The 26,711-nt window shown below is 45.5% G+C and overlaps 1 protein-coding gene across 9 annotated transcripts in view; it reads left to right on the top strand.

Moving 5' to 3' along the window:
* The first annotated feature begins 927 nt into the window (after window positions 1–927).
* The window catches only part of APP (amyloid beta precursor protein), a 234,602-nt gene continuing 208,818 nt past the window's right edge, over window positions 928–26,711 (top strand). For 2 of the 9 annotated variants that reach the window (XM_075170826.1, XM_075170797.1), the window contains exon 1: window positions 20,687–20,706. Coding sequence is in view for 4 of the 9 variants with exons in the window: in XM_075170881.1 (XP_075026982.1) it covers window positions 1,097–1,153 (57 nt within the window). In the remaining 5 variants the exon portion in view is untranslated. Of the gene's footprint in view, window positions 1,154–20,272; window positions 20,293–20,686; window positions 20,707–26,711 lie in introns of those variants that run through there. The other 7 variants (XM_075170807.1, XM_075170787.1, XM_075170881.1 and 4 more) reach the window with 6 other exon arrangements.

Below are 26,711 nucleotides of genomic sequence, written 5' to 3'. Positions count from 1 at the left end.
GACAAAGCCCTAAGTTTTAATTTGATTCCTTCCCTGTTCAGCTGTCCCAAGCCTCAGCTCTGCCGATGCTCCTGCCTGCCTTCGTTATCGATAGCGCTCCCACAAATTTCGCATTGACCTTGCCATTAGCAGCGGGCAAAGGAATGCCGTGGAGAGCGCAGCTGTCTCCCCAGGCTGATCAGCGGGAGGCTGAGGCTTCCCCTTCGTGCACCGGCCTGCCAGGTACAGCCCCTGGCCGTAACGGCTGTGCTTACTCATCACCTCCACCCGGAGAGGAACTGAAAATCTCAGGTTGGTGTGCAGCCTTGCCAGAAAAGGCACAATTTGTCAAATAGCCTCTAAATCACATGTATGTTTGGGTTTGGGGTTTTTTGTGAACACCCTGCAACGACGGGGGTTGCATTTCTATATGCAACCCTTCAGAGTGGCGATGGCGCGCCGAGCCCTCGGGGCTCCTGCGGGCGCGGTAGCCCCCGCAGCGGCGGGAGCACGGCAGGCAGGGCGCTGTGCTGGCTTTGGAAGCCGTGGGAACGGTTACCGGTGGCGGCCAAGCGGCCGAGGAGACGGGCGCTGCAGCTGCCAACCACCGTGCGAGGGCAACCCCCTCACCGGTTTAAGGCTGGCCTGGGGGCTGGCCTGGGAGCCGGCCCGAGGCCGCACCGAGCCGCCGGCGCCGGGCCTGAGGAGCCGCCTCGCAGCTCGGGCCTAACCCCGCGGCGGCCGGGCCCGGGGGGGGGTGGCGGTGCGGTGGGGAGCGAGGAGAACAGGCGGTCCCGACGGCCACCACCGTGGCAGGCGCCGCGCCGCGCCCGGGCCGCCGGCGCCGAAGGCCGCCCGCCGGCGCTGCACCGGCCGGGCGCCGCCGCTAGGGGTCTCCGCGGGGCGGGAGGGCCGGGCCGGGCCGGGCCGCACCGCCCGCTCAGGGGCGGGCCGGGCCATCAGCTGACCGGCCCCGCCGCGGCGCTCGGCTGGTGCCGCCGCAGCTCAGTCGTTCTCCCCGGCAGCAGCGCGGCCCCGCGGATTTACAGCCGGACCCCGCCGCGTCTCGCCGGCCTCCCTCCTTCCCTTCCTCCCTCCCCCCCTCCCGGCCGCCGCGATGCTGCCCCACTTAGCCCTCCTGCTGCTGGCCTCCGGCGCCGCTCGGGCTCTCGAGGTAAGCGGGGCAGGGGGCGGCCGGGCGGGGGCTTCCCCGCCGTCCTCCTCCGCTTCCCCGAGGCTTTGTCTGCCCGCAGCCGCCCCTGCGACGTGGGTTCGCCCGCGGCGGGGCGGGGCGGGCGGGGGTCGCCGGCGCCCGTCACGCAGCCGGGCGGTGGGGGGCTCCTTCCCCGGCTGCCGTCGCCCTCCCGCTGCCGAACAATAGGGCCGCTCCCGCCGAGCGGGGCGGCGAGCCGGGGGGTGGCGGAGGCGGCGAGGGGGAAGAGGGCTGGGAGCCGCCGGGGCGGGCGTCCTCCGCCCCCGCCACGCGTGTCCGCGGCGGGCCGTCTTTGCCGCCGGGGCCGGCTCCCTTCGCTGATGCGGCTGCCGCCGCCGGGGCGCTTCCCCGTTAACTTCGGCCGCAGCCGCGGAGCCGTCTAGCGCGGCGGCGGGGGTCCGCGGGGAGGGGCGGCGGCGCCGCCAGCCGGCGGGCAGGGCAGGGCGGGGGAGGGCCGAGGGCGTCCCGCGGAGGCGCCGGCTCTGCCGCGGGAGTTTCTCCGCCGGGGAAGGGAAACTTTCCCTGCGTGGGGGAGCGGGGGGCCCGGCGGCATCCCCATGGGGGGCGCAAAGCCGGGCTGCGGGTACCGCCGCGCCCGGCGGGGGTGCAGCTGGGGGCGGGCAGGGCAGCGCCTCCCCCGTCGCGCACCCCCAGGCAGGTGTGCGGAGCGGCGGCGGCGGGGATCTCCCCGCGGGCTGGCGCAGCGGCCCTGCGGGGGCCGGAAGGCGGCGCCCGCGGGGGTGCGTGGGGAGGGGGCGGTGGCCGGAGCCGTGCCGTGCCGTGCCGTGCCCCCCCCGCGGGCGGGCCGGTGCCGAGCGGCGCGGAGGCGCGAGAAGATGGCGCCTCTGCAGTGCAGCAGAGAGGCGCCGCCGTGCGCGCTGCGGCCGCCAGCAGCCCGCGCCCCTGCGCGGCCGCCCCTGCCCTCCCCTCCCCGGGGGCGGCTCCTCCCGCCCCCGGCTTGGCGGCACCCTCCGCCGGGCCCCCTCTGGGTGGGGCTGGGGGTGGGAGGGGTCCCCCCTACCCCTCCTCCGGCCGGGGGGGCGGGTGAGTGCTGCGCGGCTCCGGGGGGGGTGGGAGACCCCGGCGGGGCTTCGCAAGCCCGGACCTCAAAGGAGGAGCCGACAAGGCTGGGTGTCGGCGTTCCCCCTTAAAAAAGGTGTGGGAGGGGAGAGTTGTCTCCTGGTCTCCTTCGGTCCTTGGTGGCCAGACCCTGGCCTTGAGACCTCAGCTTCTGTCCTCCTCTAGTATTAACCCTCCCTTCTGCCAAGAGGCGCTCAGCGGGTGGATGGGGGTAAGGTGAATGCCAACATTTAGCCTAAAAGCAGAGCCTGAAACTTGGCGCTCCCCCTTGGGCAGGGGGTGCAGGCCCGTGGCTCAGGTGCCCTTCCCAGGTACCCGGCGGGTGAGAGGAGGCAGCTCTCCATCCCGGCTTCCATCCCTGACGCCCAGGCTGCCAGCCACAGGCTCTTACTTCCAGGCGTAATCTTGCCAATGTTGAGCAGGGTATATCAAGCCGAGCAGTTGTGAAGATGCTCAGAGGCTTAAGGCTTCCAGTTACAAAACTCATTTGGGTTTTATCAGCTTGATGCGACCATTTGTTGTCTGAATGCAATAGAAGGAAATCTCTGCTTTGGGTGCATAGCTCAAGTGAAAAATGAGGTTTTATGATTGAGACCGTGCTTCAGGATAGACCACAGAGGGATGGGAATTTCTGTTGGTTCCCTGTAGCCCTGGCCTTACAGATAGGTGTGTAGGTATTGCCACTGTAAAGGTGCTTGCAAGAAAGGGGGCTTGGATTTTGCACCAAAACCGTTCGGGGGAGAGTCTGTATTCAGAGACCTCTGCAATGGTGTCTGCCTTAGTGATATCCAGAATCCCTTGCCTTGAAGCTTTTGCTTAAATGGGCACCGATGTTTCTGCAGAAGCTTTCAATCCTGTTCTGTCATTCCATGTAAACATTTGAGGCTTTGCATTTATCCTTTTTTTTAATGTTTGATAGTGGGATAGGTTTTGACATCTGGTCTTCTTGTGATCTTGATACTTGTAGGTTCATGTTTTGAACAAGTGAGTGCTTTTATAATACTAAAATATTTCATAATAGGAATTGCGTGCGTGCATTTACCGCACTTGAATTGTCTTCATATGCTAAAGTGTGAAATTTTGATGTTTGAATTAGATTCTCTTTAGATCTCTTTTCTGAAATGAAACATTTTTCCTGCCATTTTAACAAATACTTTCTGGAAAGCAGCAAAGAACCTGTACTTTGCTTTCAGAGGGAATGGTATAAGGAAGAGGGAAAGCAGGAACAAAACAAATTCTTTGTATATTACACGTGAAGAATTCCTTTCTAAAATTATAGGTAGATTAATATTTATTTATGCAACTTTAAAGGAAATATTCCTTAGTGATGCTCTGGTGGTTGCTTAGTGTGTCGCTTCTGCCACTGATGTGAATCATACTTACTGGGGTTAGGAAATCCATTGGCCAAGAGCTCTCATAATTTGCAAAACTGTCATATTCTTCAGTAGCTATTTTACCATTTAATATCTTTCCTTTAATTGTCTGATTTCAGTAGATAAATGCAACAGACTGTAACTATCCTTGTGAATTTGCGTGAATGATCCCGGTTTATAAATCCAGATTTCTTCTAATTAGCACACTGTTATTAGGATTTCTGCCATGCCTGTTCTGCTTGCTGCTCTAACTCCATGTTTATAAGCGAGAGACTTAATACCAAGCTGACTGAAATCAAGTTGTTAAGACATCAATACCATACAAGCTGACCCTCAGAAACTTAGATGACAAAAAGTATATTGCCTGACAGCTTTTTGTGAAACGGGGTAATGTAGTGTTTTATAGGGGGTTTTTTTGTTCTTTTTTTTTTTTTTAATGGAAGACACAAAATATTTTCTTCTTCATTGCTTAGTTTTCAGCCAGACCTTTAGAAATGACTTTGCAATGTGGGAATGGGAAGGAAGCCTTTCCTTCGCTTCCATTACAGACTTTCGGTTCCGCTTCCTGTCAGTTCTGTTCCCGAATTCCCCTGGCAAAGGTTTTTCATTTGTTGAAGGGTCCCTTTTGCACTTCCTATTTAAAATGCTGCCGTGTTGGCGTGGGCGGCTGCATGAGCGAGCGGGGCCGGGCAGGCGCTGTGGGTTCTGGTGCGTCGTCAGGATCCTTGGCAGTCAGGTGGACAAGTTAGAAGTGTAAAAAAGGAGCTTCTTGCTCCCTCATTTGTCTTTTGATTAATGAGCAACAGACAATTTTGAGACTTGCATTCTCTCCAAATGCGTTTTCTGGGAAAAATGTGATCAGCTGCTGTGCTTCTTCAGAAAACATCTATGAAAACATGAGGGAACTGACAAGATTTTGATATTTTTTAGGTTTTTTTTTTCATGAGCTGTTTGTGTGACAGATGCAAGTGATCTTTCTTAATCAGTTTTAATTGAACTGAATTTAATCAGTGTTGAATTGTATGGCAAACCTACAAGAAGTATAGTCTGTGATGGCTTTGCATGACTTTCTCTTTGCATGTGTTTAATAAACTGTAAAGGATAATAAACAGTTTGGTTTGTAAATTGTATGAAGAAAAGCTATGATGATTTCCTTTAATTGGCAGTCCATTTCCAATACAAAGCTTAGCAAAATAGCTTAAGAGCATGGTAACTTCATGTAACTGCTTGGTGAATTGGCAGCTGTTTTTCTGGGAAGAGTAATTTTTTTAGTGACTCAGTAAAATAATTAACACAAGCTGCCTGGTGTGGAGACTTGGTCAAGCAATTAGTAGATAGGATCACAGGATCCCTCAGGAGGTCTCTGGTCCACCCCCCTGCCCAAAGGAGAGCCAGCTCTGGGATCAGACCAAGCTGCTCAGGGCTTTCTGCAGTTGGGTCTTGAAAATGGAGCTCCAAGGACAGAGCCTGCACAACCTCACTGGGCAACCTGCTCCACTTGCAGTTTGGTTGGTTCACCTCTGGCTTGAAACATGTCTCCAAGCTGTTGCTTGTTTATTTTTAAGGTAGTATCTCTAGGCTTAATTTACATCCTTAATCCTGAATACTCTGAATGAGTGTCATTTTGACATCTGTCACATCTTCAAAAAAATGTGTATAATAATCAGGAGTTGAAAAAAATTGTATTTGGGTTTAATAAAAAAAATAATATTAATGTCTGTCAAATGTCCGTGTATATGTATACAATGTACGCATACATGTAATGCATTAAAATCACCTAATGTGTTAGTATAATGTATGCAGAAATATATTGAAATACCCAATATATTTGCATATTTAATGTATGACATTAAAATCACCATATGTGTACATCTGTGTATATACGTTATATTAACGTATAGGCTATATTAAACCAATAGTCACTTACATACCTCCTTATATCCAGGCAATGAAGAGATAGAATTCTAGACTGCTGCTGATAAAAATATAATTGGTTTTATATATGGTAATAGGTTCATTGAAATTGTTAGGTGAGCTGTCTGGTGTGGTTTTAACACGTAAGGCTAAAGCTGTGTGTTATTGAATTTAAATTCGGGGGATTTTGAAAAAATCCTGTGGTGTAAGAAGATTAAAAGTGAAGCAAATTGAAAAAATACTGAACGACTTTCTGTAAGCTTGGTTAACTGTTATGGCATGCTCTTGTGATGAGAGTTTACAACAGTTGCTGCCAGGCTGAGGATTGCCAAGAGCTATGTTGATAAGGAGCCTGAGCCTGGAATAATTCAGAGACAAAGGACTCCTCTCAAGAGAAGTAAAAACTTTTGCTCTGACCTGCTTTTTTTGTTTAAAACTGAATGCAGTTGGTCTGATGAGCCCTTGTTCTCACAACTTGATCTGGAATCTGCCCTCCTTCCCTGACTCTACTTCAGAAATACATACGGTTGAGGTATTGAAAACACCTATTTTCTGTCTCTTTTGGTGATACCAAACCAACTGAGAATATCAGCAAGTAATGGCTGGTGTGTGGTTTTGAGTCTTCAGCCCTAAATAAGTCACTTTTCTGCCCTTGATTGTAATGTGACATTAGTTCTGAAACCTGGGTATTTGTCTTCGTTTTTTATTCATTTTGATTACAAGACCCTTAGAGAGCTACCTGATTATTAAATCTTGTTGTGCTCTGCTGTAGATTCCAAAAGCTCTGGAGATGCCTCCAGTTACCAAAAATATCTACCTTTCCTTGTGAGAATTTAGTCATATAACAAAAGGGAAACAAAATAAATGGGGATAGTGGCCTCAGTTCAAGGGGATCAATTTGAATGACAGCCAGTTAGTATGTGTGTATATATATGAGTGTCTATTTAAAAAAAAACAACACTACATCTCAAGCTCCTTTCTATATGGAGGATATAGGATTATTTTGATACTGCACTTTGTGGCAGAACAAATACTCGACTATGATTCAAGTAATTACAAAACAAAATTTCACGATGGAAATACGGGTAAGGGGCAATACACTCCACAGTGTGTAATTAATGCCAGTATCTTGCAGTGGCTCATAAAATGGGCTTTCCAGACGACAAGCACATCTTGGTGTGTGAACGTAGAGATATTAAAATAAGTGATGCTTTTTAGAAGGGTGGAAAAACTTAAACCAGCTTCTGACAGTAAGGACACTGCTATTCCACAATTGTGTGTTGCAGGATTCTTGCCTTGCATTGATTAATAGAAACAGGAGAGTGCGACGGATATGGGTATTACTGGTTTCTGTACTTTAGTTTCCAGTGTAACAACTTTATAAGTGCTGTGGCTTCTTCAGCTGAGAAGCAGGACTGCTGGCATGCCGTGTTTTGTTGATGGTCCTCCCAGCAAGTTCAGGAGAACTTGATCTTCTCTTGCAGAGTTAATATTAAAGGATAAGTCTAGATTGCAGTGATTTACAAGGCTTTCCAAAAGAAGCAAACCTTCTGGTCAACTGATAGCATTCCATGGATTGTGGGACAGCTGAGCTTTAAACAGAGGAACGCGTGAGCCAGTGTGCTTTGTGGTTTTTATAATCTGGCTGCTCTTTTCAGGTGGTAGTTAAACGCTGCTGTTTGGCTGGCAACCAACCTAGCTCAGGAGCTGGCTGTGGAAAGCTGCTCTTCCTGCTTCCACCAGTGTCCACCACTCTGTAAGCTCAGCCTTTTCAGCTCTCTTTGACCCCTCTCTAAGCTGGTTTTATGATCCTGTGCCATGTTGAAAGAAATGAGCTGTGTCTTTTTTGGTAGGTGTCATCTGGCAGATGCTTCAGAGACCTGAGTCAGAAAATGGTCACGAGCTTCTTTGGGGAAGAGCAGCAGCCTCTGAAACCAAATTTGCTGAAGTTGATGTAATAGCATTTAATTAAGGTGTTAATCCCTTTGCCTCCCTCTGGTGACCTGCAGCAGAGCATGAACAGTCTTTTCACACCTGACCCCTCTTTGCTTCCCAATTGTTAAAAGTTAGTGTCAAGTCACGGCAAAAGGCAGAAATCCCCAAGGAGCTGCGTTCAGGGATGGATAACTCCATTGAGTTCCCACTGACCCATTTTGAGCTAATCCAGATAGGAATTCCCTGTTCACCCTTTCCTGGTCGGTCTTTCCTTACAGCAGAGTTTATCTATTCAACCACAGCAGATAACATATGACAGGAATGGGGCAAAACTGGTTGTACCTGTTAGTAAAAGCATTTAAAAATTGCTCCTTTTCAGAGCAGGCTACCAATGTGATCCAGTTTGGCAGTTTGTACGATTTACGTAATTGCAATTAGTAAAACAAAACGCATAGCTAATAGGAGTTCAAGATGGGGACAGGGTGAGCAAAACCTTACATTGTTTGGGAACTGTACGAATTTTGGACTTTCAGTTTTTGAAACTATGAAACAGGAGTTTACACATACACACCTCAGATTTAGGTAATACAGTTATTTGGTGCTAATAGATTAGAAATAATACCATTAATTATTATTTTTTTATCCATCTCCAAAATTTAGAAATAGTATCCAATGGACACACATAGGAAAAAAAAATAGAGATGGGGCAGGATTTTGGAGTTATTTCCAGTTCCCTGGTCATGCTATTGCATCGTCTTTGTGCCTGCAGCAAACTTTCTCTTACCTTATCAGCACATTTTTAAAGCTCATTCTGGCGCTCTGACCCTGTAAAATGGATTTTTCTCTAAATTATGGGCTCTGCAAAGGGCTGACTTCCCCCCCTGCCCCCGCTTTGTCAGATACCGTGATACAGTTTTGAGACAAACCGCTAACTTGAGTTCTTCTTTCTGTGCTTAGTTACATAAATTTATTTGTAACTGGAGTTTTGGATCTGGAATATGGAGTACTGAGCTGATACAGTACTTTTATTGCATTCTGCTTTCTCATCATTTGAAAGGTAACTTGAAAAACTACATTTGTTCCCTATGTCTCACCTGAAAACATGGGGAGATAGATCTTCATTGTATTATTGTTAAAGGTTTGATTCTGTTGTAATTAATTTTCGAAGCTCCTCATAAACTGAGTCATGGCTTCTAGGTTTGGTTTTTTTGTTTGTTTGAAAAAAAGCTCTTTCTATTACTTATCCCATTTAATGCCAGTATATTTGCTTACGTAAACAGTGAAAAATACAGTATTTTCTAGGGGAAGCTAAACTGAGGAAGAGAAGAAAACTGTTAATGCAACAAAAAAGCAGTGGCTTTAAAACGTCATTCATTATTTTGGGTATTTTCCTTTTTTTCTTCATAGGTGTTGTAAATTTAAATGTACTAAATGTTGATTGGTCGTAGCTTAATTGTTGAGCACTTATGGTATGTAAATTAGGAGGTTTTGTACATGCATAGCGTTAGTAAGCATCTAGACCTGTAGCAGCTCTTGGGTTGTTTTGAAGCTTGTTTGCTATTCTTCTGCAGCTCTGCTACTTGTGCCTTGTCGGTCCTCTGCCCAGTTCTCTTACGTATGAAGTGGAATAAAATTGCTTTTAATGACACATCTTTCAGCAACCTAATTTTGTCGCTGTTTCCTTTTGCCAGTTCTGTCTTCGGTTCCATTAAGTCTTAGAAGGATAATACTGATCTGAAGTTGCTTAACAACAAACTTTTTAAACTCAGAATTTTGGAACTCCAACTTGTCCTTCTTTCAGTGTTCCTTAGCTCCTAGAACTTCATTGCAAGCAACTTGCTGGTGGGAGCTTGTCTGTAATCACAGCATCCAGAATAATATGACTTACCAGGAGAATGTCAGCTTTACCTTACAAAAAAAAAGGGGGGGGGAAGGGGGAGGCAAAACAACCCCCCCCCAAACTTAGAATTTATTATTTAAATTTTATGCAAGAGAGTAAGAAGAGGTGTTGGAAAGCCTAAAACGTCAAAGAGCAAATAAGGGACCTGTAATACATGTGAGTGTTTGAGAGAGTTTTGAGGACTTCTGAAGGTCCCCAAAGGGACCTGGATGCTGGCAGTCTCTTCCACTTTTATTTAGATTCATAGAACAGTTTGGGTTGGAAGGGACCTTTAAAGGCCATCTAGTCCAACCCCCCTGCAACGAGCAGGGGACATCTTCAACTAGATCCGGTTGCTCAGAGCCCTGTCCAACCTGACCTTGAATGTTTCCAGGGATGGGGCATCTACCACCTCTCTGGGCAACCTGTGCCAGTGTTCCGTCACCCTCATTGAAAAAAAATTTCTTCCTTATATCTAGCCTGAATTCACCCTCTTTTAGTTTAAAACCATTCCCCCTGGTCCTATTGCAACAGGCCCTGCTAAAAAGTTTGTCCCCATCTTTCTTATAGGCCCCCTTTAAGTACTGAAAGGCTGCAATAAGGTCTCCCCGGAGCCTTCTCTTCTCCAGGCTGAACCACCCCAACTCTCACAGCCTTTCTTCATAGGAGAGGCGTTCCACGCCCCTGATCATTTTCGTGGCCCTCCTCTGGACCCACTCCAACAGGTCCATGTCCTTCCTGTGCTGAGGGCTCCACAGCTGGACACAGTACTCCAGGTGGGGTCTCACCAGAGCAGAGGGGCAGAATCACCTTCCTCGACCTCCTGGCCACACTTCTTTTGATGCAGCCCAGGATATGGCTGGCCTTCTGGGCTGCAAGGGCACATTGTTGGCTCATGTCCACCTTTTCATCCACCAATACCCCCAAGTCCTTCTCGGCAGGGCTGCTCGCAATCCCTTCATCCCCCAGCCTGCATTGATACTGGAGGTTGCCCCAACCCAGGTGCAGGACCTTGCTTTTGGCCTTGTTGAAACTTGTGAGGTTCACACAGGCCCACTTCTTGAGCTTGTCCAGGTCCTTCTGGATGGCATCCCATCCCTCAGGCGTGTCGACCGCACCACTCAGCTTGGTGTCGTCTGCAAACTTGCTGAGGGTGCAGTCGATCCCACTGCCTATGTCATTGATGAAGATATTAAACAGTACTGGTCCCAGTACAGACCCCTGAGGGCTACCACTTGTCACCGATCTCCATGTAGACATTGAGCCGTTGACCACTACCCTCTGGATGTGACCATCCAACCAATTCCTCATCCACCAAACAGTCCACCCATCAAATCCACCTCTCTACAATTTAGAGAGGCTAAGTGTCAAAGGCTTTACAGAAGTCCAGACAGACGACATCTGTAGCTCTTCCCACGTCCACCGATGTAGTCATTCCACCATAGAAGGCTGCTGGGTTGGTCAGGCAGGCCTTGCCCTTGGTGAAGCCATGCTGGCTGTCTCAAATCACCTCCCTGTCCTCCATAGGCCTTAGCATAGCTTCTAGGAGGATCTGTTCCATGATCTTCCCAGGCACAGAGGCGAGGCTGACAGGTCAGTAGTTCCCAGGGTCCTCCTTCCTACCCTTCTTAAAAATGGGTGCAATGTTTCGCTTTTCTCAGTCACCAGGGACTTCACCTGACTGCCATGACTTTTCAAATATCATGGAGAGTGGCTTGGCAACATCACCCAGTTCCCTCAGGAAGCTGGGATGCATCTCATCAGGTCCCATAAACTTATGTGTGTTCAGGTTCCTCAGGTGGTTACGAACCTGATCTTCTCTTACAGTGGGAGGGACTTTGCTCCCCCAGTCCCCGTCTTGCGGTCCATCCACTGGCGAGATGTGGGAAGAGAGGTTGCCAGTGAAGACTGAGGCAAAAAAGTTGTTGAGTACCTCAACTTTTTCCTCGTCCGTTGTTACCAGTTTGCCAGTCTTGCTCGTCACGGGGGGTAGGCTTTCTTTGACCTTCCTTTTCTGGCTGACATATCTGTAGAAGCCCTTCTTACTATTCTTTGCGTCCCTTGCCAAGTTCCGCTCCAGCTGCCCCTTGGCCTTCCTGACCCCATCCCTACACAACTGGGCAGCATCCCTATACTCTTCCCAGGATACCTGTCCCTGCTTCCACTGCCTGTGCGTGTCTGTCTTGCCCTTCAGTTTGACCAGCAGGTCTTGACTCAGCCATGCTGGTCTCTTGCCTTCCTTTCCTGATTTCTTACACCTGGGGATCGAGAGTTCTTGCACTCTATGGAAAGCTTCCTAAAGATCTGCCAGCCCTGTTCTGCTCCCTTGTCCCTGAGGGCAGTTTCCCAGGGGGTCCTATTGACTAACTCCTTGAACAGCTGGAAGTTTGCTTTCCTAAAATTCAGGGTTAGATTTGTTTCTACTTTGACATTATCTTTTGTTTCTCATAGTGGTATAATAAAGCTGTCGGGAATTTTTTTCTTTTTCCTGCTAGCCTTAACACCTGAAAAGCCAGTTTCTCCTTTTCTATGTGCAGTGTTCTTCATAATTGTGATGCCATCTCTGAGCTGCTGATGTGAAGTGTTTCAGTTTTCACTGCTAGCCTGTCAGGCCTGTTTGCATCCAGGCTGAGGCGACATCTCTGGTAAAAATCAGCACTTGCCTGCTTGGGTCACAAACTCTGTTATTTCGGTGAATGGGCAGGATGAGCTGGGTCGGCGGGAGAGGGGTAGATGCCTGTGATGGGCAGTTCTTGTTGTGCGGTCAGGGAAGGAGGGTTATGGTATCGATCTGCATTGGCACCATGCACAGAGCTGCTGGCTCGCCATGGCTGATAGGCTTCGTTAAATCCCTGCTTTGATTGCGGGGAGGACTTTCCTTTGGACAGAAGATCTAATACATTTCTGAAGGTGTTTGCAAGAAAATCCCATGAACAGATGAGCTTGGAGTGAAAATGTAATCTCTGATAAACAGCAGGGTAAAATTAAATCAAAGCATTTTACTTTGAAATCGCAGTCAATTTCTGAAAACATATTTAAATGAGACTTAGGGTTTGTCAAACAGCTTTAGATTAATTTATAGCTACAATACAAATTCTAAACTACCAAATTCCTGTTTAAATCTAACAAAACTTCTGTGGGCAATGGGGAAAAATACTGAAGGTCAAGACCCAGGCTCTGAAAATTGAGGCTGACGTACATTGCTTGGCTCATCTGAACTGGCCCCTTTCATTTGAGTGGGGCTGCGCATGCTCGAATATAAATGCGTGCATAAATGTTTGTAATGTGTTTTAAAGAAATTGTATCTCTTAACTGATAAGAGGAAGAAAGGGTTAATTAATCTGTCACTTAACAGCCTTTTGTTACTCAGAAGTTTTCTTTTATGTACTCCTTTATAAGCAGAAAGACAAAATGTGACTTATACGCTGCCATTAACTCGTGAGACTCGACAGTAGTGGGTAGGAGGCTGAGTTTTCTGTTGTGGCTGTAAAACCGATGTTTGACGCTGAGGATGGTAATTAAGTGGCCTCCTCATCTTAAAGAGGGCTGTTGAGGCCTGGAGCCCGTGTGGAAAATGGGCCATGGGAAGGGTTAGTGTTGGGTGAAGCCAGGGATGCCCACCTTGTGCTCCGCGTGTGTCCTGGTTTCAGCTGGGATAGGGTTAAATTTCTTCCTAGTGCTGTGTTTTGGATTTAGTAGGAGGAGAATGTTGATAACACACTGGTGTTTTCAGTTGCTGCTAAGTACCCTGTCAGGGACAGCTTCCATGCTACCAAGCAGAGGATGGGAGGGAGCATTGTCGGGACACCTGGCCCAGCTGGCCAACAGGGTATTCCATACCATGTGACGTCATGCTCAGTATATGAATGGTAGGCGTGTTCCAGGAAGTAGCGATCGCTACTTGGTTATCAGTCAGCGCGGGTGGTGAGCAATTGCATTGTGCATCACTCATTTTGAATAGTTTATCATTATCGTTATTATTTTCCCTTTTCTGTTCTATTAAACTGTCTTTATCTCAACGCACGAGTTTTTCTCACTCTTACCCTTCCGATTCTCTCCCTGTCCCACTGAGGGCAGGGGGAGTGAGCGAGCAGCTGTGTGGTATTTGGCTGCCTGCCAGGTTAAACCACGAGAACGTGGCTTCCCCCTGCCTGGACCTCCTGCCCCCTTGCCACCCCACCATTCAGCAGCGGGGCTTTGCTGCTTGCTGATGAATTTAGGTAAACTCTGCATGGATTTGAGGCTACCTCATTGTGTGCCAGATGTGGTTTTGGGGAGCTGAGCTCATCCTCTCTGAGAAGGGCTCAGGGAAGAGAGGGCCGGGACAGGAGTTAGTGGCTCTGATGGATAGAGGTAATTTAAAAAAAAAAAATTAAGTGTTCTTTAATTCCAGCTCTGGAGGTAAAACCAGATGAGAAAAACAATCTGTAATTTATCAAAAGGAAGATTGAACAGCACCTTAGTTGCCTCCACAGAGAGGAAATACCAGGCAAGAAGAGACATGTGAAGTACCGCTGTCTGGAAGGCATTCAGGTGGGAAACCAGGGACATGTTTTTGTGATGGTACGGGCTAGGGGGAAACTGAGAAGGGAAACATATTTTTTGCCTCCTGATGTGAAGACTGCGCAATTAATTTTCCAAAGAGGTAAATACAAGATGTTGGGCTCCATCATGGTAAATAGGAGAAATGTAATAGCCTCTGACGTGCAGGAGGTCAGATCAGATCTTCTCTGTTCAAATCATGGGATTTAAATTCTGTACCCACAGGGAACTCCCAGTACCTTTAAATACACACCCCAAGGGGAATACAGCAGTGTTGAGTCATACAAGGTTTTGTAGACAATAACACTGTTTGCAAATACAGCATAAGATATTTGCCTGTTAATTTTACAATACCGGTTTTGGTGTTATCAAAACATAATTAAGCCTTAAACTTGATTTATTTATTTTTTTAAACCTGTTGTGAGTTAGCATTTTCTGTGACAAACTGCTTATTATGGTTTCGGATTTCACAGCTAAAAATGCATTAATATTTGCAGAACTAGTCAAGGAAACAGTTGGAAAGTGTCTGTTCTTAGTGTTACGCAATAAAAAGTAAGTGATAAGTTTTCTGAACCCTTTAAAAGTTTTAGTTTTTTATCAGTCCTGCTGAAACAAAAGACCCTGGAGCTGGAACTGGGCACCGGTAGGCTGGGCTTGCTGGGCGTATTTCCCATGCTGCTGGGTAGTGCCGAACAAGTTTGGATTGTATCTGCTTACAATTGCCTTTGCTCCATGCATTCAGCCCAGCTCCGAGGCTCTCCAAAACAGAAATTTTAAAGAAAGAAAGAAACAGTTTTTAAGGAGTTGGCTTGAGTTGTAAATGGCCTTAACAGATAAGGAATGCTTAGGCATTTTCAAGTGTTCTCATTTTTTAAATGACTGAGCCTGCACAAGAAAAATCCTTGGGAGGATAATCGCTAAATAATATACCTTAGGAGCGATAGCTCCCGAGTGTTTCTGTAACAGCTGAGGCTGGTGTAAAAGGTGACGTAAGCCTTTGGGAAATGCTGTGTTTAAGACTTTGTTTATGTCCATTACTTACTGCTTTTTAATTGCAGGGAATAATTTGGGTAAGGAAAACATTTGAAATTTGAGGAATTGGGCACATCAGAAATCTGCAAGTTAGATTTCAGTACGGTAGCCTTGCTTCGGCTGCCAGCAGCTCTCCCTGGAATTAGGCTTCTGGCAAGGTATGAGCTTGTCCAGGGAGATGAAAGAAAACTGAAGTAATTGTGGGTCTCTTTGCTTATCTCAGCGCTCCATCAAAGTATCATTTGTTTTGTTCCTAATGTGCTTGTCTGAAGCCTTAAGATTTGCTTTGAATTCTTGCCTTTACTTTGCCCTTCTCGAAAGGACGGGTGGGGAGACCTCTTGGGTTCTCCCTCCCCTTGCAGAGCACTGCGGTTCTGGTGCTATTCCTCTGCAGCTCGCCTGCCCACCGGCCGATGGGTGTTGTCAGGAGCTGCCCCTCCAGAGCTGGAGGGGCTTTTGGATGTCTTCCACACAAGTGAAATTTCCTGTTCTTATTTACCGTGCAGTCAATAAACTCTTTTGTAATTCTTGTTAGATTTGTCTTCGGGTCAGTGCCGTCTCTGTCAGGTCTCTCTTGGTATTCAGCTGCTTTTGTCTTGCTCTAACAGTTCCAATTCTTGTTTCAGGAGAAACAATGCAGTATAAGGTTCACCAAAAAAAAAAATCAACCCCCCAAAAAAATCAAATATCACCCCAAAGAAACACACCCCTCCCCCCCAATTCTCACTCTAGCTGCCTTGCTTTGGGAAGCATATGGTATCGATGGCTTCCTAATTCAAAGGCTGCTTTTAATCATGTCAGCAGCCAAATTGCTGGTCTGCCTGCAGGTGATCTGCAAGGGGTGAAAAACGGGAAGACCATTTATGCTGCTCTGTGGTGGATGTTGTAAAAACCAGACTGAATGGTTTTCTGGAGTTGATGGGAAGAAATCCACAAACTCAACAAACAACTTACTAGTGTTTTTCGGAATCCCTTGCAAGAAACAAGTGGAAGAGTAGGGAGAAAGCCTTACAATTACTAATTAATCTTTGGGTGGTTTAGCGCTTCCTAAGTAAATGCCTATAGATTTTTGGGTAGTACATACCTTGCAGATTCAACCTTCTACTGCTTTGTTTGAATTAACAGTATATGTTATGGGATACCAAGTCTTTTTGCTAAACCAGGGGGTACAGAAGTCCGGAATTGATGGGTTGTTTTGAGTCAAAATGTTCAGAAAAGAAAGGGGGAGTATTTTTAGCCAACAGTTCCCATGAATTCAATTACACGTCATAAAAAAGCACATAAAAATTCCTTTGGGAAGTGTCTCTGTGTTTTCAGTCCTATGTATTCAAATCACTTATGGCATCTAAATTGGTACAATGTCGAGAACATTGAAGGTTTTGAATTGTATGTGCCATGTCCCCCTTGTCATTCTGCTTGTACTTTGAAAGGAGAAAACGAATCTGGGGCAAAAATGGCACGCAAAAATGCCTGCCCTGTTGGGATGTGGCCCCTTAAGTCTGTAAGAGGTGCTTTGCTATGTATGATTTTTACCTTTTCCTTTAGGAAACTAGGGAGGGCACATCTTTCTGAAGAACTTCCTTTAAAGTAATGTTTATTGTTTCTGGAAATGTTACTTTGGAGACTTTGTATAAGTTGGAAGTGGGGAGGGGGTGGGTGTCACTAATTGCACGTTCAGTATTCTGGCTACACCCTTATGTCTTTCAGAGAGGGTTTATCTCTGTAGTCAGTAAAGCCGAGTATCAGGAACAGAAGATGTATAGAGCCTAGCAGTGAAATAGGAGTTGAGCACCTACAGAGTTAAACTGAAACTTCATACGTCTTTTTTAACGTATTTGTACGTCTCTCTGCTAGTGGTTTGTTTTAGTCTGCTTAGAAAATTCTCCGCCTTTGTCTTTTCCTCTCAGACCTGAAATGATACTTTAAAAGTCCTTAATTTAAAAAAAAAAAAACAAACACCCAAACAACCAAACCAAACCATGAATTTTTGATTTGGTGGGGTTCTTTTTGGGTGGGTTTTTTTTGTGGTTTTTTGTTTGTTTGTTTTGTTGTGTTTTGTTTTGTTTTTTTACCCAACCCTCTCCGGTATAGTTTAAAAATATTCTTAAAACTTCCCAGACTGATTCTCCAGTCTTTGTCGGATCACATGTGTTGTATTAAAAAGTGTTTCCGGTGCTCATAATAGTAGATGTTATTGGTCTTTTTGTTTTTCATCTTAGCCGGGTTTATGTACAGTACGTGGTGTTAGTTGTATGCAATGCTTAGATTTGGTTTAAGCTTGCAAGCTAGATTCCCCTATAAGTAGCAGTAATGGGCAAGTGGCTTGTAAACCGACAGTTGACAAGTTAATTGCATGAGTTTCAATATACCTTTAAAAAAAAAAACAAAAAAAAACCCACAAAAAAACCCCAACCAACAAAAAAACAAAAAAACCCCCCAAGAAATGGAAAGGATATAATGGCTTTATTTTCAAAAGCAGCACTCTGGTTATGAATTTCTGTTTGCAGAGCAGTGTAAATAATGCAGTTCTACAGCTTGCATTGTTTTGATTAGGTGTTCAGAAATGCTTATCATAATTGCTGGATCGTTGGCACTTGCAACAGGCAGCTGGGATTTTTTGAGAAATTGCTTACTTACAGCATACCGCAGAAGTGTTGGAAAAATGAAATTTTGTTTAGACATAGCTAAAAATGCAATATTAATGAAGGAGAGCTTGTAATTTTAACTAAGAGTGCCTCATCTCAGTGAGGCTCTACTGTCCCCTCAATGTTCCGTAGATTTTTAATTTCGTAGTTGGTTTCCATGCTAATGCAAGGGATGTTATGACTTGTGTGAGGAAATGGGCTGGTTTAATTTTGTAGACGTGGGTATAGATACTGCATTTGTTATACACCCAGGTTTATTTCTTTTTAATAAAAATGAATGCTTTATGTAATGGTGGTTGTTACTGTGGTGTGGTTTTTGTTTTGTGTTTTTTTTCCCTAGGTGGGTTGTTAAGGGTTTGTGTACATGTTTGTGTACACTTCCCCCACCCCACCCCACCCCCCCCGCCCCCGACATGTTTGGTAGCTGGAGTTACCTGCAGAACTAATTCTGAGTTACGGAATAGATTTGGTTGCCTGAAACGGTTTGAAATATGTAGCCCAGCTGTACTTGAAAGTACACATACAACAAATATTTTGTTAATGCTGGGTTAGCGGACACACCCATGTCTCAGGGCGGATTTCTCTTTCTTCCCAGTTCTTAATGATGGGAGGAGATGGGAAAGGTGCGTTAAAATTACATGCTTTGCTTGCAATAATTATCACTAGGAACGGTGATGCTCAGTACGTGCCTGTGTTGGCTTTGATGCTGGAAGATCTTACAAACTTGTGTTTGGTCTGCTTGGTGCGTCCTCCGCACCGTCACTGCTACGCCTGCCACCTCTGCTTCTTGGTCTCTGCCTCCCTTCTTCGGTCCTTATCCTCGAAGCTGCGGTGTGAGCCACGGGATTCTGCTACGTGCCATGACTGTCTTCCAGAAGCGCCTCTCTTGAGCCCTCTGCAGGGATGGCGTTTCTGCCATCCTGCTTTAATTTTTTGTTCGCGATAGCGTGTGGGTGTACTTGACTCGGATTGTTGTTTTCCCTTCTCCGCGTGTGAGCACATACAGTTCCCACACAGATAATTTTTCTGAGGTGTCAGAAGGAAGCAATTTTCTTTCAGTGAAGCTTAGCTCTTAAGATGATGTTCTTCTGAAGTGGGGGTGAGCGAGTGTCTACTGATTCCCTTCTCCTGGGGAAGTGATGCCAGACCGAAGAGCAGGTTCTGGCAAGGCACTACAGTTCCCCTACTAGCCGCATCTTTTTGTCGGCTTTGCCCATACCTTTAGGAGGCAAGACACTCCTGATAGTTTTGAACAGTTATTATGGCTTTGAGGGAGACTTTTTTCCCTCCCCCCCAACAGATACCAGCTGTGAATGAGTTTATATACAAGGGTTGTCAGTTTGCCAGCAGGTCTGATAAGTCTGTGGACTATTTCTAATAACTTTGCAAAAGTAAGTGAAGAAGAAAGACCAGCTTCCATAAGCCTAGCTCTTTTGGACTAGGATGTGCATTTCATGCACCTATTTTTAGAGCCTCTTGGGAGGTGGAAGCAATCGTGCTGAGCCTTGTCTGGCTGTGTGGCACATGCTGCTATCAGTTGATAAACCCCATTGAAAAGGTGTGTTAAGCCTTGAAGAGGAAAATGTTACCGCAGTGAGCGTAGAGGATGGAGTAGGTTTATGTTGTGGTATGGGGTGGGTTGGTGCAGTGCTTTGGTTTCAAGAAACCAGTGAGTCTGATGATTTTAGTGTTCCCTTTTGATTAAAGTTGTCGCCTTTATGCTGTGCCTATGTTAGCATTTATGTTCAAATCACAAGCATGCTTGAGGAGAAGGTGCTGATGGGCTAACTTGCTAGGCTCGGCGCTGTGCTGTGGAGTGGTCTTGGGGCACGTGGGCTGGCTTCTTCGACGATGTTCTGTTCTGTGAACCAGAAGATGTTCTCCAGGCACATGCCTGAAACGTGCTGCCCCTCATGGTTACCCGCACCACATAACTGGACTAGGTGTGATTGGAAGTGAAACGCACCAAGGACTGGTGGAAACACAGCCCTTCTGCTCTGCAGGTCCTCTCCGCGTCTGATGTAGTCATAGTTGCAGAGGTGGTGGGAGGGACAATGTCTTCCAGCCATGACAGCTTGTAGGGACACTCAGTTTGTCTAAGGTAGCGTAGTCACTGAACCGTAGTCAGAAATGTAACAGTGCATGCTAAAAAGAAAAATGTGAGTATCAAACTGCTTTGGAAACGTCCTTGTGACTGGTTGGTGTAAGGCAAGGAGTTGCTGCGTCTCCTGTCTCCCAGTGTCACCTGTCTAATAAAGACACTGGGGCTGCCGTGTCCATGGCCAGAAGCTGCAGTTACGCACCACTGTCCTTCTGTTAAGGCTGCAAATGAAGGGGATGGGGAATATGATCTTAGTTTTTGCAAAGAGAAAAGTTCAACTTGAGGTTTTTTGCACCTCTCCTCTTTTTATAGGGGCAAAAAATGATATGCGACTATTTGGGAAAGACCGATTAAAGCAATCCATATCTCTTACAAAGCACTTAGTGACTCCTTCGTGTAATCTACAAGCACATTCCTCCGAGGGCACGGTCACATCCGCTGTTGCGAATGGATCGGCGCTGAGGAAATGTGCTGAGTGGGCATGTGGCTTGGACCCAGGCTCCCCAGGCATCCCCTCCTAACCTCGTGGGGTTTGTTGTTGTGTTCGCTGTTTAAAGGAGCAGTGCAAGAGCAAGAAAGGGTTTCCTGCCTCTTTAGGGGTAGCTGCTGCTTTCTCTTTTGGCTGTGAAGTGTATGTTTTGGAGAATATTTTGATGTGGTTTGTATGTTATGTTTGGATGTAGGCTAAAGTTGGCAAACCTCGATGCCTAACCTGCACGTGTGTGTGTGTGTGTTTGGTTGTTTGTTTTTTCCTAAGTACTGACTATTTGGAATTTCTAATGAAATTCAGAGAAATTATTGCTCATTTAAAATATAGAGGCTGGCTTCAAGTTTTCTTGGTTTTTTTTGGTTTTTTTCCTTGGTGGTGTGTTTTGTTTTGTTGTTTTTTGGTGTTTGTGTTTGTTTTTTTTTTTTTTAAATCCTTGCCAAGTCATCTCCTGTGTTGTTATCTATTTGGTGAAATTGTTAACAGCTTCATAGACATGAAAATAAGAAGACCCTTGCTAAAGGAGGTAATGACCATAGGGTGGAAATATAAAGCCTATTGTAGGTGAAATCGAAACAGTCTGAAATAGCACTGCAGGCTGTTGGGGTTGCAGACAGTGTGTGTGCTTGTGTGTTGACGTATATGCATACTAAAGATAACTAATGCTAATTATGGCTAACTGTAGAGTGCCTATCTGAGGAGAGAGTCAGATGGGCAGGGCTCATTAGTATCTCTGAATATATATTTGGTCACTTGAGTGGAAAATGTAAGCTTGGGGTTATCTTACGTCCCCGCCCCTTTAATAAATAGTACATTAAATTCATCCTGCTAATATTATCCTAAAGTTTACCTCTGGAGTAATGAAATCAAAGGTGGAGTGTAGCAGCTCAGGTAATAGAGAGATGTGACTTTTTTTGCTCTGGTAGTTTGTGTCTGCACAAGCAAATGTAATGTCAGCTCCACGGCATCAGGCAAAATCATAAGAAGAGTGGCTGTGCATGTGTAGGGCTCAACGCTCCAGCTCATAATGGGAAAACCAACAAACAAAAGCATCTCTAGAAAATGAAAACGTTACCCAGTTGGAAAAATAAATAAAACCCACCGTGACTTTTTTTTTTTAACAGGTCTGTAAAGGTTTCCAAGAGTGTATCTGTATTTTTGTGCTCTTCTGCTGAAAGTTGTGATGTTGGTAACTTACGTTACTATCCAGTACTATGCTGTTATGTATTCTTCACTGAGCACCTGAATTATTTTTCAGCTTTCATCTTTTACTTCTTCCTAAGAACAACATGATTAGATTACCAGCACAGCTCAGATGTTATGTTTGAGTTGAGGTAGTTCTTAATAATCTTTTATTAAAATTGCCCATTTATAATTAAATTAACTTATGGTCAAATACTCAGGTGGCTTGCAGAAAAGTTGGTGATAATGCTCTAGCATCATGTATTTTTCAGAATTTTTAGCAAACTAATTAAAATGCTACTTATCTATTCCTGTGTTTTTCTTAAACTAACAAATCTGTTAAGAGTTTCCAGCTGTCATTTAAATTTTTTTTAGATTTGCTTAATACATAAGATTAAGAAGGAGTATAGCTATCACAGTTTCAATTCCGTAATTTCAAAAACTTTTAATGAGCAACTTTCTTATGCCTCTTTATGGAAGTGTCTTGTAGTGTTGCATAAAAATTTTACAATCAAAGGTCTTGAAAGGAGAGTTTTGGACATAACTGCTGTAGGTATTTCCCAACATGATGCTTGGAAGTGCAAAAATGATCAAGGTACTCAACACAAGAAGTGTAAACCATGGTCAGTTATTGTCATCTAGGTGATAGTCCCAGTTTGCTATTTCACTGGTAAATATGCTTATTTTTTCTTAATCACCTAGAGAGCTTCACTTTTTAGTCTGCTAGGAATGAGGTATAAATGTGCATTATATGGGATCCGTTCTCTCGATGCAGAGTATTTCTCTGCTAATTATGTATCAGGTGTACCAATGGTAGATACTTAAAACAGTGAAGTTAAATGAGTGCCAATTGCAAATCTGGAATGGAATAAATGGGTGGAATAAATGACCAAGTATAATTGAAGAATATACTGCGCTGACTACGCATTGCGCATCTTGAAGCTGAATGTGCTGTGCATGTGTACAGCATGCACATGTCTCTAGGCACTGTAGCAGTGATTCCAGCGTGTCTTCCTCGGCCATTGTTATTGCTGGAAGAGATGTTCTGTCTTACCTGTAATGGCAGATAAATCGGGCTGACAGAGATGCTGCTAGGCTGGGCTCTGCTGGGTGTCAGGGCCGATTGGAGCTGTAAGAGTATGAAGAGGAACAGCTGGATATGGCAGCTCGCATCTGAGTGGCAGGCTTTTCTTTTGCAGAGAGAAAGCAATGTTTTCAGAAGTGTGATAAACCTTAATGGATGCAGTAATATTCTCATCAAAGCATTACTTTTACCCTGGTTTTCAGATGTTTGCTGGAGTTGCGGTTGCAGCGTGTTAGGTTGGCAGCGGAGGGGAAATGCGTGGAGGTGGCTGACCAAAAGCAAATGTTGAGTTGCCGTTCTTGAATGAGGATGACATGAAAAGTCAAATGTTCTGCCCGTCTTGGAGGGAGATGTCTTAATGCTTTAACACTGAAAGCTAGACTGCTAGCTTTGGTCAGAAGTTGGTTCTCTAGAGGGTAATCTTTGGTCTCTGTAAATCCATGGGAGCAGAAATTTTGCAACAAGTTCATGTACTTGCTGTTACATGAGTAGCGTGAAGTTATTAAGGTTTGGTATTGATAGGCACTGATGCATTATTGCAGAGATGAAGAGACTGAGGCAAGGGCTTTATGCAGTAGTCATGATCGGTTTATATGTAAGTTTGTGCCACTGTCCATCTTCCCCAATTAGATTTGAATCGCCTAGTGAAACCTAAACTGAGGTTGTTTGTGATTCAGGATACAGAAAAACCAGATCTGAAATTTGATGAAGTAGAGGAAATGTTTGACTTGATAGCTGGACTCCTAAATCTAAATATACTGGAATCTCGGCACTCCATCTGACATGAAGACACTTCCTATTTATATTTCATTTTAGGCTTTAACGTGTCACATGAGACTATTCGCTTGCAACTTCAGCAACTTGTGATTTATTGAGGGTACTGCCCCATATTTTATGATGAAGTCAAGTGAGGCAAATGGCATCAGTCAGGTGCTGTGATGGATACAGGCCTGGTGGCAGAGCAGGGCGTGTGGGTCTGAGGCGGTCCCAGCCTGTCCGGTGTGCACATGCTGCTTCGGAGCGCTCTGCTGCTCAGGGAGTGAAGAGCATTGTATGCAAGCCACCCCGGATAGCAGAGACCACAGGCGGCCGGTTTTGGGGGTGTGGGATAAATAAGCATGTCAGCTTTGAAGGCGAGGGAAGGTCCTGCCAGCCTGGGAGTCGTCCTTCTTTTCTGCACTTCTGCTGTGCCAAGTTCGTCCTGAAGTGGGAGGAAACTGCCCTGAAAATAAAGGGCAAAACCAAGCATCGTTGCATGTAAGGTTATATGCTGTACTTAAGCTTCGGAGTTTTGGAGTCCTGTGGGGAGCCGTAATTGTGCAAGAAATACTCAAGGTGGTTTAAGTCTTGAGGTTTTAACTAGCCAATGCTTGTACAGCAGGCATTAATAGTAGTTTTTATTCCTCTGCCATAGCTGAAGCTAAAATGAGTGTAAACTAGGAGACACTTGAAGTTTTCTACCTCCTGGGTTCTCAAAATGATTCTATTCCTAGAGGTGTATGTTGTTTTGTACAGCTGCCTGGCACTTACAGATCGTCCTTCTCGGAAGAACATCTATTATTGCTGCTGCACCCTTATGTTTTCTGTTGAGTTGGGATAAAAATAAAATGTTGGAATCATGTTTATAGTCAGGAGTAGTAATAAAAAGAGCAGCCAAAATCAGGCTTTTTTCTGTCACTGACTTCACTTTCAATGCTGTAGCTATAAAAAACCCCAAAGTAGTTGTTTCCAGTTGTCATTTTTAGGGCAGTAGTCAGTGTTGCATCTGGACAAGAGGGCGAAGAGGTTTCTTGTTTACTGTACTGTGAATTTCCATGTGTGCCTGCTAATAGTTCCCACAGAAATGCCTGTAATGTCACCATTATACGTTCACCTGTACTCAGGGAAGAAAAACTGGAAAAACGTGTAGGTGAGAAGTGAGCCTTAAGTAACTGTGAGAGACTGGTGGCTTTAGTCTCTGTTTCCTAGCTGTAAGAGGATCATTTTTTATCAGCACTTACAGTTTATACCAGTGTGTTAAGGGATGATGCCGCAACCAGTTAGTTGTATCACTGTCCTGAAGCCTGTCCTTAGATTAATTTGGTGGATTTAATTGGTTTCCCACACATTCCCTTTTCCATAGCAATATAAGCGTGGAGGCTGCATACTAATCAACGCTGTGTAAAACATGCCAGTTTTTTGAACACCTTGTGTGTTTGCTGAAGCACGTTGAAACCTCAGGTGGTAACACACAGGATTACCGCCAACAAAATTTCTGGTGCAAATGGAAATTTCCAGATGGGAAACTTCATTATGATTTGCTTGGAGGTGGACCCAGGCTCCTTTTGATTCGGTTGCGGGGTGGCCAGGTAAGCCCGAGTTTGATGGCGGGGTGCCACTTGTGCAGTTCGCAGCTGATGCAGCCAGCAGCTTGCCCAGCGCCATGCCTGCAGTGCAGCACCCCGGGGTGAGCCCCTGGCCAGGTCCTGGGGGGCCAGACGGGGTGGGATGGTGTTGTAAAGGGACACAGGTTTGCTTGCTTCGTTGCCTCGGGTGTGGCTTCAGTTTTCAGAGTCCTAATTATTTCAAGGTTGTGTTTTCACTGTGTGAGACACACTTGTTTTCTTCTGCGTATTGTCCTCGCTGCGTATTGTCCTCGCTGCAAGTTGGTGTTAATTAGGCCACTGTTGTATGTCATTTTTGCTGACAGGCAGGTTTTGCACAGACTCTTGCAGCGTGTTGCTGTGCTTTGGCTGCTCTGTCTCATGTACTGCCAGCTCGGGCGCTTGTGGATGCCTCTTAATCAATTTGGCCTCGGTGCGACCAGATCAAATGTTGCTCTGCGTGATCTTGTTACGTTCGCATCCTGTAGCTTACGCCAAGTGTTTTGATGCCTGCCTGTCTGCAGACAAGTTTATTTTCTGCTTTTTGTAATTTGTTTGTGACAAACTGAATGGAGACTTAGAAAATGGGATAACATTTCTGTAAAAAATTTGTATGATCGGTGTGTACGTGTACTTCAGTTAGGTTTGTGCGGCAGTTCAAAATGGGTTGTCTCAGCCCTTCACCTGCGGTGGAAGAAGAGCAGGCTTCTGCTGGATTGGTGGCCGAGCTCACCGCCGTCCTGACTTGAAGAAGCTAGCAGTCCCTGGGACTGTCTAATAGTCAGCATAGTTCTTAAAACAAGAAGTCAACAGAAAATTCAATTGGAGTCGGTCTGTCTTGAGATGTGTGTTTTGGTTTGTAAGCGGTTTCTGTAGCTTCAGTGGTGGCTGGTTTTGTGGGGAAGCATTGCTCCGCACTGGGGAAGCGGGGGATGCTCCTCACTGGTGTGTTGATCTGGTCCGGCGAGGAGCGTTTCACACTTCACCGGTGGGTTTGTGTGGGACACCGTCCTGAATTTACTGTTTGTTTCGTTTGTGAGAAAATAATTCCACCTTTTACTCTTTAACTTGTGTCCTTGGCAAAATGGCTAGAGGTCTGTATTCCCCGGTGGATTTAGCTGGTGTATGAGACGGAGTTGTCAGTGCTGTACATTATAGCAGTCTTGTTTGTGCAGGAAAAATAAAAGGTTGTATTTTTTCTTCCTTTTCGTCTCCCTCTTCTCTCTTCCTCCCATTTTTCCCGCCCAAAGCTGAGAGATGGGTATTTTAGACATCCTATGTACTGGTTCTTATAAGGAGTAATATTGCCTTTGATTCTTCAAGTTTGTTGTTATTAACAGTAACTAAGTTTCTCAGATCAGCTAAGGGGGATGTGGAGGGAGACTATAGATCCAAGAAAACAATCTTTGAATAAGATTTGAATAAAATCTTTTCTGTGGGTGTTTTGTAGAGCCGTTGTATGTGTGATGTGCTTTTTCTTAAAACTTTAAAGCAAGGATTTAATTGCTGGCAATTTCAAACTAGGTTTGGTTTCATGGCCTCAATGAGTTTGTGAAAATGAAATGCTCAGTTTGGGAAGGAAATTATTTTGGTCATTAAGGTCAGCTTTGATAGTTGAGTTAATGCAGAAACATGTCAGTATCGATGAAAATGTGATGTTCCTTTCTGATCTCTTGATTGTGAAGGCTGATGTGGGAAAAAAAAAATTGAATGGAACATAAATGGCCTATTTTTGCCATGGAGTCCAATTATAGTTCCTGAAACTGGCTCTTGATAGCCAACTTCATTCCAGGTCTTGCTTTTATTTTTGTATTCCTTGAAGCTTGGTAGACATTTAAATTGATATGGTCTTTGTGTTTGCTCTGCGTCAGTATGATTGTCCATAACAAATGGTTTCCAAAA

Source organism: Calonectris borealis, chromosome 1 (genome assembly GCF_964195595.1).
Source record: "Calonectris borealis chromosome 1, bCalBor7.hap1.2, whole genome shotgun sequence".
In the NCBI taxonomy this organism is placed as follows: Eukaryota; Metazoa; Chordata; class Aves; order Procellariiformes; family Procellariidae; genus Calonectris; species Calonectris borealis.
The sequence above is the reverse complement of the archived record's forward strand: the minus strand, read 5'-3'. Positions and strand labels throughout refer to the sequence as shown.